At 43.6% G+C, this 15271-nt stretch overlaps 1 protein-coding gene across 8 annotated transcripts in view; it reads left to right on the top strand.

The window, feature by feature from the left end:
* The first annotated feature begins 2421 nt into the window (after positions 1 to 2421).
* C9orf72 (C9orf72-SMCR8 complex subunit) overlaps positions 2422 to 15271 on the top strand; it is a 144698-nt gene continuing 131848 nt past the window's right edge. For 2 of the 8 annotated variants that reach the window (XR_003857462.1, XM_029606525.1), the window contains exons 1-2: positions 2436 to 2590; positions 10606 to 11084. Coding sequence is in view for 7 of the 8 variants with exons in the window: in XM_029606525.1 (XP_029462385.1) it covers positions 10641 to 11084 (444 nt within the window). In the remaining variant the exon portion in view is untranslated. Of the gene's footprint in view, positions 2591 to 2644; positions 2757 to 3018; positions 3088 to 5718; positions 5858 to 7091; positions 7335 to 10605; positions 11085 to 15271 lie in introns of those variants that run through there. The other 6 variants (XM_029606551.1, XM_029606542.1, XM_029606534.1 and 3 more) reach the window with 6 other exon arrangements.

The following is a 15271-nucleotide window of genomic DNA, read 5'->3' as shown; positions in this document are numbered from 1 at the left end:
GGTAAACGCGAATCGGTTCTTTAATCTTTCAAAAAGGACTAGGAGACATGCAATAAAGGCACTAGGTAATATGTTTAAGACAAATAGGAGAAAATATTTGTTTACTCAATGCAGAAATAAACTCCGGAATTTCTTGACAGAGGATGTTAGTATAGTTGGGTATAGAAAAGGTTTGGACAAGTTCCTGGAAAATAAAAACCTCTATAAACAATCATTAAGGTGGACTTGGGGAAATCCACTGCTTATCCCTGAGATAAGCAGCATAGAATCTATCTACATACTGGGATCCTACCAGGAACTTGTGACTTGGATTGGCTACTTTGGAAATAGGATGCTGGCCTTGATGGACCTTTGGTCTGACCCAGTATGGAAAAACATGTGTTCTAATCTACTTTGAAACTAACTTGGAAAAGGTGGAATAGCAAATGCTTATAAATAAATAAATCTAGAGCGACAGATTTAGGCATAGGCAACATAGGCAAATGCTTAAGGTGCCAAATTCAGAAGGCACCCAAACACTGGAACTCCCCCTGCTGCTCTCTGATTTCTGACTGTGAAATCCCTTCCCCCTCCCCATCCTTAGTTCTCTGCCTATGGGCCTTTCTTATCAATGCTTTGCCTCTAGTTTGCCAGTGCTTATGTTGCTTCCTATTTTCTTCATTTGGATCGCTATTCCATTTTTTGAAAGATTTTTTTTTTAGCTATAATAGCCTCTCTCACCTCATGTTAGCAGTTGTTTGGCCTTCCTTCCACTCTTTAAAATGTATTTATTTATTTAGACATTTTATATACCGTGGTTCCAAAAGAAGATCACAACGGTTTACAATATCAGCATTCATATTCTTGGATTCTTAATGAGTGGAATACATCTGTTCTGGGTTTTCAAAATGGTATTCTTGCACATTGTCCATGCCTTAACCTTTGCAGTTGCTTCTTTCGTTTTTTCCTAAACATTTTTCTCATAATTTTCCTTTTGAAAATTAAATGCTGTCGCAATAGATTTCTTTCTGTCCTCCATCCATTTATCAAGACAGATATGATCATATTATGATCACTATTGAGAAGTGGCCCAACATTCGGGCCGATACAGAAAAACGCGGAGAGCCAGCAAGCACTCGCTCTCCTGACGCGCGCCCAGGCCATTCTCCTGGGCGTGCGATTCAGGAAGCAACAATATGCTAATGAGGGCCTGCGGTAAAAAGGAAGCGCTAGGGAAACTAGCACGTCCCTAGTGCCTCCTAATTGGCAGAAGCGGCGGCTGTCAGCGGGTTTGACAGCCGACGCTTAATTTTACCGGCGTCGGTTGTTGAACCCGCTGACAGCCACGGGTTCGGAAAACAGATGCTGGCAAAATTGAGCGTCTGTCTTCTAACCTGCGGGCAGATTTTTTTTTTTTAAGAATTTTTTTTTTTTTATCTTTGGGGCTTCCGACTTCCCGGTGCTGGCTGAAATTAACGCCTGCCTTTGGTATGGCAGGCGTTAATTTCTGAAAGTAAAATTACTTTCTGTATCGCATGGGACTAACTAATAGGCTCATCAACATGCATTTGCATATTGCTGGTGCTATTAGTTTCGGGGGGTTGGCCGCGTGTTTTCCATGCGCTATTACCCCTTACTGTGTAAGAGGTAAAAATAGCGCTTCGAAAACGCGCAGCTAACAGTGCTCTTGCCTGAGCGCCCTTTACTGTATCACCGGATTATTACATCTAACACCAAACCATGTGTTCCACTAAAGATTAGATCTAAAAGAGCTCCCCCTATTGTCGGTTCATGTATCAGTTGCTCCATAAAGCAGTTATTTATTTAGGCCAATTTGTTAATTAAAAAATACAAAACGACTATCTTCTATAACGAAACCAGACGCTTAGTCATCCCTGTTGCCAATAGCCACTTTATTAAACCTTCGGGCATCCCATAGATTCTTTAAAAAATATACCTATTTGCATTCATTGTATTGTGAACGCTAACATACGAGATGTGTGACTGGACAAGACCTAGCAATGTGTTTAAAAAAGCAATGTGTTTAAAAAAGGATTGGATAAGTTCTTGGAGGAGAAGTCCATTACCTGCTATTAAGTTCACTTAGAGAATAGCCACTGCCATTAGCAATGGTTACATGGAATAGACTTAGTTTTTGGGTACTTGCCAGGTTCTTATGGCCTGGATTGGCCACTGTTGGAAACAGGATGCTGGGCTTGATGGACCCTTGGTCTGACCCAGTATGGCATTTTCTTATGTTCTTAATGAACTGAAGTCTTTACTTTGGCATTAGTGATCAAGTTGAGGTTATGTGTCTGTGTGGCAGAAAACCTAGTGTAAGGGCTAGAAATGGACATCCTGGGAAAGGTTTTAACACGGAGACACCTCCATTCCACTCTCTTCCTCGCTCAGCGGCGATCGGACTAATTTTGAGCCCGAGCAGTTGCCGTAGTTCCTTGTTGTTCTCGCGCCGTGGTGACACCGACTCTGTTCCTCACCTTCCCCTTTGCGGCATCCTCAGGACTGAGAGAGAGGAACTACCGGCGCCGCCTAGGCCCAAACTTACCTGCAGCGCCGTGCGGAGCCGGCACGGTGAGGAAAGAGAAAGGCCGTGAGTCTCTGTCAGCAGCGGGGGAGGAGCAGGAGGTCTCGCCGGCCTGAGGGAGGGAGGGTGGGACGGAAGCGGTGTCAACACAAATAAAGGCAAGGGGGCGGATGAGAGAAGCGCCGAGCACCCTAAAAGCGGACCGGGAAAGGGGGCCCGAGCGCAGTAGTAAGTGAGCATTTTCTTCCGCTTAAAAAAAATAAATAAATTGGTTTATATTTATCGAGGAAAATATCCCGGGGGTAGGGGAGCAAAACACCTTTGCAAAATTGGGGCAGTTTTTGTGCTGGAGCAAAACTTTGATAAATCTCTAAACTCACCTCCACCCTTGCCAAGGGCAGAGGGCACTTCATAGTTCGCCGCACTGTCCAGTGCCTCCCTTTTTTTGAGGGGGTGGGGGAGCGGTGTTTTAAATGTTTGGTGGGTTTTTAGCTGCACACCAGTAGCACAGTCATGGGGATATTTCTTTGTGAACCTTGCTGGACTCAACACAGTAATGCCAGGTAAAACCTGCTCGTCTTGCACCAGCCACAGTCTTCATTACCTGGCACACAAAATCCTTTCTACAAGAGTTGCAAGTCAGCAGCATCACCAGAGGGCAGTTGAGGCGAGATGTAAATGACTGCCTGCTTCACTAAGGCTTTTCTCTCATTCTGTGTCTAGGGGAAAATACCTTGATGAATCAGGCTCTAAATTTGCTAATTTTCCTCCGAGCTGACTCTTATTTTGAGATAACACTCTTGCCCCGACACCTTTCATGGGCCAAATTAAAGATGAACTCTTAGGTCTTCTTACCCTTGTAGCAGTGGTCTCGCCTCCTCTGTAGTTCTCCTGCTATTCTAATGCTTTTCTAATTCTATTCATATCATAATCTTCCAGTACTAAAAACTGATGGTTGAGATTCCTCATACAACAGCTGGGAAGTGAGCTAATCAGATGCCAGTGTTAATTTCTTGCTGAGACCTTCTAACTGTTTTAACATTATATTAGTTTTATGTGGTGCTAGAATTGTTTGCAACACTGTGGTAGAGAAACCACAATACAGGGATCCAACAGCTGATTGGTCCAAGTTAATATAGGCACTGGTAAAGAGTTATACACACTCCTGTGAAGACTGCATTTTGTTATAACACAAAAACAGAAAAAATGACTTTACTTTGAAGATGAAAGTTTTTCACGCTTCTACAACATTTCTATTGTTTTAATATCTTTTTTTCTCTTTTTACTTTTTTTTTTTTTTTTTTAGTGGAGTTAGCTTTTAATTATTTTTAGCATGGTGTTGGGCTTTTCGGTGGTAGTAGTACTAAGGCTAGCAGATGTCAGTTCATTAATAAGATTGACAGCAGAAAAAGCACATCCTGGGTCTGGTAGTCCATTTTCACTGTGCAGTGACTGAGTATGAAAAAAGAAAAGAAGCAATGATGAGCAATAAATTGAGGAGATCTGAGCTGAGAGATAGAGAGTAGTCACACCCAGTCCACTTGTCGCTCTCACTGTTACATAGCTTACATAATCAGAAGGACACTTAAAAAAAAAAAGACTGGAAAAAGGAATCTAAGAATTTTCAGTGACCCTCTGCTGATGGAACCTGACCACTAATATTATAAAGAGATGTGGCTTAAAATCGGCCCTATAGAATTTGGAGGCTATTGCTGTGACATCTTGCCTTCGGTCACTAGAAGATGAATATCCTCTGCTTGTCTCCTGTGCTGTTTGAGGTTGTGATTACTTTTTCCTGATCTGATACAGTATTTCACATTGCCTTTTTCGTTTAGTGTGCACTAAGTGGACTTAATGTGCACTATTTGAATTATAATAGTGCGCACTAAATTAAAATAGTGTATACTAAACAAAAAATGTTAAACAAAAAAGGGAAAAATGAAAAGAAACACTACAAAACAAATGTTTTATTGATGCACACCCCTACTTAAAAACAAACTAAGCACCTGTGGTATGGACCTTAAAGCGACTGATGGGTTAGAAACTGGTTGAGTGGAAGGCAACAAAGAGTAATGGATTTCATGCTGAAGAAAGGGGTTTACCAGTAGTGTGCTGCAAAGATTGGTTTTCAGTCTGGTTCTGTTCAATATTTTCATAAACAGTATCATGGACGGGCTGATTGGAAAGGTGTGGAAAACAGGAGGGCTCTAGTGAAGCTTGAGGAATGGCCTAGAGTGTGGTAGCTGATTTTTAATGCTAAAAATGTAGGATCACTCATTTGAGTTTCACAAACTCAAGGGAGCAGTACAGTATAGTGCTAACGTTTTTTGCACAAAACAGAGTGGGATCCGGGGGTTGACCATATCTGATGATCTTTGGTTAAACAGGTAGATAAGGTGACAGCAAAAACCAGAAGGATGCTTTTGTGCATGAGCAGAGGAATAGCCTGGAGGAAAGGGAAGATGATATTGTCTCTTTATAAGTCTCTAGTGAGACCTTATTTGGAGTACAATGTACGGTTCTGGAGACCGTACCTGCAAAAGGATACTTTTGCTACTGAAATAGTCAAAATTCCTCACCATATAGTGTATGGGGACATACTTAAAGATTTAAACATGTATACCCTGGAGGAAAGGAGAGAATAAAGTAATATGGTAGAGACTTTTTGTTTGTTTACATTTTTTATTTATTGAAATTATTACTTTTAACAATCAAATAATCTTGACTGAAAAATATAACAACCATTTTCCATAATTTAAACCAAAGTAATAAATGACAAAAAATAGTCAACACATATTCTTACATTCATAATTGGTTGTATATATATAGTCCTCAATATATAGAGAGATCCAATTACTCAAGAGAGCTTCTTCATAATATTTTTACTATTAAGAAATTGTAGTTGGACTTACAACTTTATATTTATAGAACTTCTCAGTTTACTGAGGGGAAGCTGCATCTGGACTAACTGTATCTGTACTAGGAGTCACTCTATCTGATATAAATTTCAACAATTAAGATGGAGTATAAAATATGTAATTAACTTCTTGATACCTGATGTAACATTTACATGGGAATTTTAACTTAAATTTTGCTCCCATATTTAATATCTGAGGCCTCATAAGCAAAAATTGTTTCCTTCTTTCCCGTGTTTTTTTCGCAACATTGGGGAAAATTTGTACTTTCATCTGAAGAAACATCTCTTTCATATTTCTAAAATACATTTTCATCACTAAATCTCTATCGGAATCCAACAAGAAGGAAACAGTGTTGCAGGTTGTGCAGAGCTTATATCCGAAGATCCCAAGATCTCCGAAACATTTATGGGAGACAGTAAGTGGAATTCCTGTCCCTCACTTGCTTTTAGTTTTAACGATGGCACATAATAAATTTTTGTTAACAGTGGCATTGTCTGATTAGTAAATTTCAATATCTCTTGTGCATACTTCACCCACATGTCTCTAGCTGAGACTTGTGGCACCCTTGGAAAATTTATCAGTCTCAAGGTTTTCCCGCGTGCTTGGTTTTCCAAATTCTCTAATCTTTTCTCCAATGTTTGATTTTCCTTTATTACATTTAAGTACTGATCCTTTAAATTCCCGATATTTTGTTGTACCGACTCCATAACACGCTCTTTTTTTTAAAATATTTTCTTCTTGTAACATTTTGTCTTGTTTATCCAAGTCCTCCATTTTACTTATAACAGGGTTTAGCTGGAGGAAAATATTCTCATTTAGAACTACTAGAGTCTCCCAAATAGTTTCAAGTGTTATAACATCGCTATAATTTTTCTTCGTTGGTCCGCTTCTGGTTTCCCGGTAGCTAGTCCCATCGATGTCAGCTTCTCTCCTCCTGCTGAGATCCTCCCAGAGCCTCCGAGAACTTCGACTCCCACCGCGGCTTCTGCTGTTACCTCTGCCCCCGCTCTTCCGGGGCTGGTGACATCATCTGTTCGCGTCGGAGTCGACTCCCGATGAGCCTTCCCTGATCTCCATGGGATTTTCTGGCGGCGTTCTAAGTACCGGGGACATTGATGTTTCAAAGTCCTGGAGAGGGTCCGCTGTTTCCAGGCTCTCCTGGCCCTTCTCCTGCGGAAGTCCTCCCGGTTTGGTAAGTCCAAATACCACATGGGTGTCCATCGGTCCAGATTTCAGGACATCGCCATCTTGGATCTCTTTTTAAAATGTACCTGTAAGGGATTTTACCATAGTCCCTAATGGGAGAAAAGCCTTACTAAATCTGGCCCTTAATGAAGGAAATGAGCCTTTGTATTCTTGCTCTTGCAGTGGCTTATGACATCTGCTGTATCAGGGCACTTTCAGTTCAGCTTTCTGTCAGGCCAGCAGTTTCTCACCGTACTGGCAAGCATGCTGAAGCCTTGCAATTTGCTTTCCGCTCTTAACTGGCCTCTGGAACAAAACAAAAGCCTAGAGCAGAGGGTTCCCTTTTCAGCTTCAAAAGTTTCACGGACCCCCCCACTCACTTCTCTTTAATTTCTGCATGCAATCACAAAAAATATGTACTCCAGAATCATTCATAATGTATAAAGCTTTCATCTAAACTGAATACATAGGGAATGCAATTTCCAAAGCTATTTAAAACTTGCCCTCATAATTGAAGGTTGAGGCCATCCAACCTTCCAGTCCAGCTGCAGTGGGGAAAAGGAAAGTTCAAAAAGGTTCCAGGTTGGCAACTTGGAATGACCTGACAGAAGATCATCCGTGGTACCTGCAGGCCTGCAGTCTAATTTTCAAAGGGAAACTGCTTACGGAGTTTCCTTTGGAAACCTTGGGCCGATCGGGAGAAGCCGGTATGTTTGTTCCTGCATACTTTTCATCTGCTTTGAAGTAGGTGCAAACTACATGCGTGAAAGTATTTATTTATGTGTTTTATATACCCTCATTCCGTGTGAAAATCACTAGTTCATAAGTATGCACGAAGATTTCAACATTTAAATGCCTGCAGGTACTTTCCCTCGCCTAGTCTGGCCTTCCTCCTTCCTCCCTCCAGCCCCCACCGATAAAAATCTGCTGCTGTTCATAGTGCAGCTGCTTTTACCTTTAGTGGCAGAGAATAGTTATTTTCAAAAGGGCTTTTTTATTTGGATAAACAGGTATTTACCCACATAAAAGGTTTTAAAACTTACCTTCACTGAAAATTGACACCCCCCCCCCCCCCCCCTTTTTAGCCTGCTCTTATTTTATATTTTATTATTTTCTTTTATGATTGTTACAAACCCTTACAGAAAATGTCACAAAATAATTCCGGTTTTAGAAAAAGCAAAATAGATTTCTTTTCAAAGGGAAGAGGGCTCCATTCCTGTCTGAGTTCCCTAAATAATTTTTGTGTATAACATCATCATATACACACCTGACTGTTGTCTCATCCTCTCTCCTCCTTGATCCCTAGTGCTCATCTTTTTCTTTTTCCATCCCTGACCAGGATTCCTGGAGGTCCTCTTCTCTTCCCTGATAATCTGCCATCCACTCTCACTCCCCTTATCCAGGTCAGTCATGGATTCCTGTCCCCCTCTTTATCCTTCATTTCTTCACTCCTGTCTCATTCTTTCTCACCTTCTGTCTTTCCCCTTATACTACATATGAGAGTGTATTCAGTATTAGTCAATATTGCTTATGTAAGTTGTGCAATAAGGGGTAGATTATCAAAGGATTACGCGCATAACCATTTAAAAACCCTCCTGCGCGTGCTGAGCCTATGTCCCGGGGCTTTGAAAAAGGGGCGGTCTGGGGGCAGGACAGAGGCCTCAGGCACAGAGGCCGTGCCAGGGAGATGGCTCGCTGGCCGGTGCACGCGCAAGTTATGCCTGCTAGAGGCAGGCGTAACTCCTGAAACAAAGGTAGGGGGGATTTAGGTAGGGCTGGAGGGTGGGTTAGATAGGGGAAGGGAGGGGAAGGTGGGGGGTAGCTGAGAGAACGGGGTAAGCCATCGGGGCTCCCCTAGGGCTCGGCTCGTGCAAGGTGCACAAGTGTGCACCCCCTTGTGCACGCCTACTCCGGATGTTATAACATAAATAAATAAAGTACATTTGTGCGCAGGATAGAAAATCTGCCCCTAAATGTGGATCATCATTACACTGGTAAAGCAGGGAGGTACTGTTTTTCAACACTGGTCATATTTCATCATAGGTCCACAATAGTACGTTTGTCCATCAAGTGTATTATTCTAATATATTTTTGTTTTGCAAATAAAAAGCTGTTTCATATAGCAAATTACTTCCCTTTAGATGTTTTAAGCAGTCATGTTGAAACAACTTACATAAGCAATATTGACAGTGTTGAATGCTTTCTCATTGTATGTTGTGCATTCTACTCTTGACTCTTTACATTGGTTGATTTTCCCCTTATACCGTTAACCCCAGTCCCATTTCTTCCTTTCTTCTTTTGAGCCATTCTCACTTGCTTTTTCTGCAGCTCTCCTCTCCATCAGGCCAGTGGCAGAGCGCGCGTCAGTAGTGGGAAATATTTCTCACCGCTGTGATAACCCAGCTTTCCTCTGCTTTCCTCAGTGTGAAGCAGAGGCTGCAGAGGTTCTGACAGCTGCAATCGGCCCCTCTCTTCTCCACATCCTGGGGTTTACCTTCTGTCCCCCCACCGCCACTAAATGTGCGGAAGTGCAGTCTGAGGCTTCTAATGGTTGCGAATGACCCCTCTCTCCTCCTGGTCTGCAGCAAGGTGGGGTGAAGCTTTTGGGGCCAGGCCCCACTCTTACCCTCCTGACCTGTGGCAGCAGCTCAGCTAATTACAGGTAGCAGCAGCCCGCTCATTTTCTCCCCAACTTAACTTTCGTGCATCCTTTCTGAAGGACCCTCCAGGATGGTCTCACGGATCCCAGGTTGGGAACCACAGGCCTAGAGAAAGGGATGTGCTGATATTCAGACCCAGAATTTAATGTTCTTGCATGCACACTGGGCTTTGTTTTCATATTTGATCTCTGTGGCAAATCCATTTTGAAAATGAAGTACATTTTTATATTTTTGTATATGTATATACAATTTAGTGTTACTATTTTACGGAGCGTTCTTCAGCTACCCCTCACAAGCTACCATTCAATGCACGTAAAAGCAGCATATGTCGTAGCAATTCTCAAAGCCCATTTACATGCTTAAACTGCACTTGTGCACGTAAAATCTAATGTCAGTTGAATGACATATATTGTAACAATTTTCAAAACCCCCTTACACACTTAAAGTGCATTTATGCCTTTATAACCTGGGTTTAAACATGTAAATCCTTTTGAAATGTATCCCTTATATGTACATGTGCATTTGTCTACATCTAATTGTAATAAAGAGGAAAGTTGCCTCACATCTTTTTAGCCAGTTTGCAAATAGAGCTCCGCTCTTCTCTCTCCTTGTACTCTCCAGCTCTGCCCCTCTCTCTCTGTATGGAAATTGAGCTCTGCCTCTGCTCTTCCTGTACTCTCTAGCTCCGCCTCTCTCTCTGTATTGTCCAATCCACATTCTACTACCTCATATGGAAATTGAGCTCCACCCCTCTCTCTGGTGGTACTGCCCTGCTCCGCCTCTCTTTTTCTCTGAATTGTGGAATCCACTTCCTACTTCCACACAGTAAGACACCCCCCCCCCCCAGCTCAGTGCGCTCTCTCAGTTACGCACTTCCTTCAGTTCACAGTATTTCTCCGTCCTTGGACAGGAATTACTAATGTTGGGTGATCAGAGCCACATGACCCACACAGTTGCCCCTGCTTACTGTTTCATCACAGACTCGATGTGATCTCCAGTCATGCCTTGCTGTTGCTCTTATTATCGCACTCTTTATCTGTCACAAATACGCTTGCATTATGTCACTGTTTTGGTTGCTGCTACTTCTATTGGTGGCCTATTTCCGACATCCAGTACCTCTTGTTTTGATTTATTCAATAAGCAGCTCATGTTTGAGTCTTAGTTTCTATGTAACCTCTAGTCTAAAAATTAATTTCTTGCATGTGGAGTTATTTGGCTTTTGTGAGGGTATCTGAATGGGTGATGATTAACCAAGAGAGAAACCCCACATGCTGCAGTCTGTCTCACGGTGGCATCTCTTTCTGCTTGGTGTTTGTAGGTTACTGCAGAAAGCTCCACATCATGTGAGAAAACATGTCTGCTCTCTGCCCGCCCCCCTCTCCAGCTGTGGCCAAGACCCAAATTTCTGTTAGCGGCGATTCGCCGTTGCTAGCTGCCACGTTTGCCTACTGGGATAATATTCTGGGCCCGAGGGTAAGGCACATTTGGGCTCCAAAGAATGAGCAGGTGATTCTCAGCGATGGAGAAATAACTTTCCTCGCCAACCACACACTGAACGGCGAAATCCTGCGCAATGCAGAGAGCGGAGCCATCGACGTGAAGTTCTTTGTGCTGGCTGAAAAAGGGGTGATTATAGTGTCGCTGATCTTCGATGGGAAATGGAATGGCGACAGAAGCACGTATGGGCTTTCCATCATCCTGCCGCAGGCCGAGCTGAGCTTCTACCTCCCCCTCCATCGTGTGTGCGTGGACAGACTGACACACATCATCCGAAAAGGAAGGATATGGATGCACAAGGTAGGTGACCTCCTTCAGTGCTGACCAGTTTTGTCATATGGTGGTTTTTGCCTGTCTCCCCAAGCCCCTTCCCCCACTCCTGCATGTTTTACTGGGTTAAAGGACCTGTTCGTAGGATGTGATAACCAATGAAGGACGTAGAAAGAGATTCTGGGTTCTGAGATGAAGAAGAAGAATAATAGGTGAGTTGTGGAAAGTGGTTTAAAGCCACTGTTTTGAGACAAAAAGGCACTCAGTTGAACATAGTAACATAAAGAGATAAGGGGTGCGAAGGCAATCTCATCTGGCTTAGTCCAGCTGTAGAGTGTGTATGAGGTGGGTCTAGGTGGCACTAAGAGATGTACACACCCTTTGCCCAACTGACCGAAGGCATCACAAACATGAAGTGATGCAGAGGTCTCCAAGACCACAGAGCCCACGCCTAATTTCTCGCAGACATAAAATAGCTTTCCCTAAACTGTATCGCCCGTTATTTCTCCTGAATAAATGTGTCCAGCTTGTGTTTGAATTCGGGCACTGTTCTGTCAGATTATTCTTCATGTACCCCTCTTTGAAAATGCCACTTCCTGGGTCTCATGTTTTCCCTGCAATTTCTGACATGTTCATAGAGAAAAGTTTAGGGAAATCGTTTTAGGTACCATAATGGGATCAGAAACTTAGGCGTATTGTGCTAGTGGTGCTTGTTTTTTTTTTTCTTTTTTCTTCTGAGGAGGAGATTGTAAGATACAGTAGAACCTTAGGGCAACCAAGACAGAGAAAGACCAGCTGTGCAGATTTGAGGGTGAGTTTTCAAACCTTTACGCAGAAGTTGTGCATGGAAAATGGGCATATGCACGTGTAAGCAGCCTTTGTGACCGGTAAAGCATATTTTCAGAAGGGCGGGAGGAAGCACTTACTGTCGTTGCCATGCAGGAACGTGTGCGTGGAGGAAGAGGGCATTCTGGGGCAGGGTTTTCTAAGTACCTGTACGTTTTTCGTATTCAATAAATGGAGTTTGCGCATGCTTCATCAAACACACACTTGCTTTTACACAAGCTGATTTGATAGGGTACAAAGTGTTGTGTAGCTGGCCTTGAAGAGTTCTGCTTTGCTCAGGGCTGGCATGCTGGATGTAGAGCCGCAGAATGGTGTGAAAAACCCAGGCTCATATTATTGTTGGCCTGGTATATGGGCCTTTCTCCGAGGATCCGGATAGGTCCTCTGGATTCAAAAGGTATTCTGAGATGCCAGGAAGGTGTTCCTGGTGTTTAGACGGCAAGACGGCCAAGAGATGGTGCAGGATTCTGGTGAAAGACCCATGCGCTTTTCTTTTTACATACACCGATGTTATGTGATGTGGAAACCTTGAAGCTCTCATCTCTCAAGTATTTACTGTGTCTGTCCCTAGAAAGGATTTTCTGTGGAAACTGGCCTTGACTGAATTTAATCTTTGCCCCAGCTGGGAGTGTTTACAGCTTTGATTGACGTTACCTGTTCATTTATGCAGGCAGTTTGTTATAAATCAGTGAATGAGGTTTGTACTGCAAGGGATTTCAACTTGATACTTCTCTTTTTATGTATGGAGGGTGTGGAGAACTGGTAGAGATCTGAGGAAATTGGTGCTTGGAAGCACATATACAAGTACTTTCATAAGCGAGATACACGTGCATGTCAGCCAGTTTTATAAAATACCTATCAAGGGTTATTACATGCTCATGTTAATCCTGGGGGAATTCTGCCAAATTCTGCATACTTTATATTAGTCAGAATAACAAAGTATGCATCACGGTCTTTGAGAAATTAATGTAAAATGTAATACAGAAATGTTATTACTTAAATGCAGAGTTTTTTTAAAATATTTTGAGCAGAATTCCCCTAGAAGTACACTTTTAAGAGTGTCTTTTCCACCCTCTTTCCCTACTCCTCTGCCCAGACCTTTTTCATTATGCTTTCTCAGGCCCCCCCCCCCAACTCCTCTGCTCCCCACTATCTTCCCCCTCCAAGCTCAACGCCCTTCCACTCTACCTCCACCCTCCAGCTCTCCACTCCCATAGTTTGACCCCTCTCTCATACAACCCCTCACACAGGCTTCCTCTGTCTCGCTCACACTCACCCTCAACCAGGCTCCATCTCCCCCCCCCCCCCCCTCACACATCCTCACACAGGTTCCCTCTCATTGACACACATCCCCTCACAAGGCTCCCTGTCACTGGCACACACACACCATCACATAGGCCTCTCCTCACTTACACGCATACTCTGACACAGGTTCCTCTCTCAAACACACACACACACCTTCTCATTCCCGCACACACAATTCCTCTCTGTCTCTCTCTCTCACTCGCTTTCTTACATAAACACACCAGGCCTCCGCCATCCTCGGCTGCAAACGGGGTGGGTTTTGCTCGCAGCCCACTGCTGGGTTTCCTCTATCCTTGTCCATGAACAGCTTGGGCTCCTCTTGCAGCCCACTGCTGTGCCTTTTTCAATCTTTGGCCACAAGCAAGATGGGATCTATTGCAGCTCACGGGCCTTGTTGCTCCTTGGCCACGAGTGGGATGGGCTGCCCTCTCAACAGACTGGGCCTTCCTCCAAATTCTGCTCTGGAGGGGAATTCTGCACAAATTCTGGACTCCGCAGAAACGTAGAATTTCCCCCAAGAGTAACACGTTACAATTAGTTAACGTGTAAAATATATGCTTGTACTTTTATAAAATAGATGTATAAATTATGTGGATCCTTGCATTAAAAAAAGTGTGTGTACTGAAACATGCATAAGTATTTTTGGGATGATGTGCTCGTTGCACAGTTTATAAACTATAGGTGTAACTTTAGGCACACTTGTGCGTGTTTCTATTGAGAGGCATAGTATTGAAAATTAACCTCTTGCTGCTCAGAAGAAGGAGAAGGTACAAGCATTTTCCTTTTGTTCTGGGATTGATGGTGTCACCATTGGAAGAATGTGCAAAGTTCTGATAGTTGTTACTGGATCTGGAGAAAACTGAATTCCTGGTTGCGGTAAATAATAGGGAATCCTACTTGAAGGTCTGTCACAGACTGGAGAATCAGCTGGATGGGGGATTCCCCCAACAGGAGCAGGGCCAGACACTTGGACAGAGCTGGACAGGTCTTCTGGCTGACCAGCTTCCTCCCCCTTGGGTTGACTGCACAGGATCTGGTGACCAGCAGGGCTTTCCAGGAGCAGTGTATGGCTGGCAGAGGTCAGGGCAGGCAGTGTTCAGATGAAGTCAGGGTCAGAGATAGTCCAAGTCAGCCACAAGATTAGTGCTTAGAAGTCTGACAGGGAAGGAGAGGCAAAGCGCAGAGATGGTGTCTGGCACTGGAGATAAGAGCAGGAGCAGGAGGTAAGGTCAAGAACTGAAGACAGAGGCTGGAGGTGGAGGCAAGGCCCTGGGACTGGAGACAGGAACTGGAAGTGGAGGCGAAGCAGACGTGGGAGACAAGGGCTAGAGTGAAAGGCCCACAAAGGCAGGAGCCACCGGGAGGACCAGACAAGACGATACAAGGACTGAACTGAACAGGACAGGACCACCGAAAACAGTGCAAGGAAAATACAAGCACAGCTTAACAGGAAACTAATGCAGAGCAAGGTACATGTAAGACAAGATAAGGAAGAAACAAACAAGGAGGCCTAAGTAGGAAGAGTGAGACTAAAAGTCCTGAAAGCCACAAGGCAAGGTGAGGAGGCTCAAGGACAAGGCAAAAAGGCTGAGGCCACAGGACAAGGCAAGATGAAGCAAGAGGGCCACAGGAGACGGACAGTAGCAAGACAAGGAGGACCAATGCCAGGAGCCAAAGTGACTTGATGAAGAGGCATTGAGTTGTGGGAGAGGCAGGGCTAAATACCCTGTTTATTGTAATGACTTTCATGGTTTCTACACATGTATTTCGTTGTTTCAAATGTAAACCGGAGTGAAGGCCTCTAGCTAAACTTCGGTATATAAAAACAATTAAATAAATAAAATAAATAGAGCTGGCCTTACTGATTCATGGGGCCATTAAGGTGGTGGCTAGAGAGGGGGGGGGCTGCCTAGCAGCTAGAATCATTACAAGGGCACACGCAACTACCGGCTTGCAGATACCCCATTTACTTGGAGTATATAATACTTGGTATTTACCTTGGCTTTTTCCCTAATAACACTTTAGTTCTTATGTTTTCACTCTTGTGTCCAATAGGTGGTTAGGAC

Source organism: Rhinatrema bivittatum, chromosome 1 (genome assembly GCF_901001135.1).
Source record: "Rhinatrema bivittatum chromosome 1, aRhiBiv1.1, whole genome shotgun sequence".
NCBI lineage: Eukaryota > Metazoa > Chordata > Amphibia > Gymnophiona > Rhinatrematidae > Rhinatrema > Rhinatrema bivittatum.
Note: the sequence above shows the minus strand (reverse complement) of the source record. Positions and strands in the feature narration are given on the sequence as shown.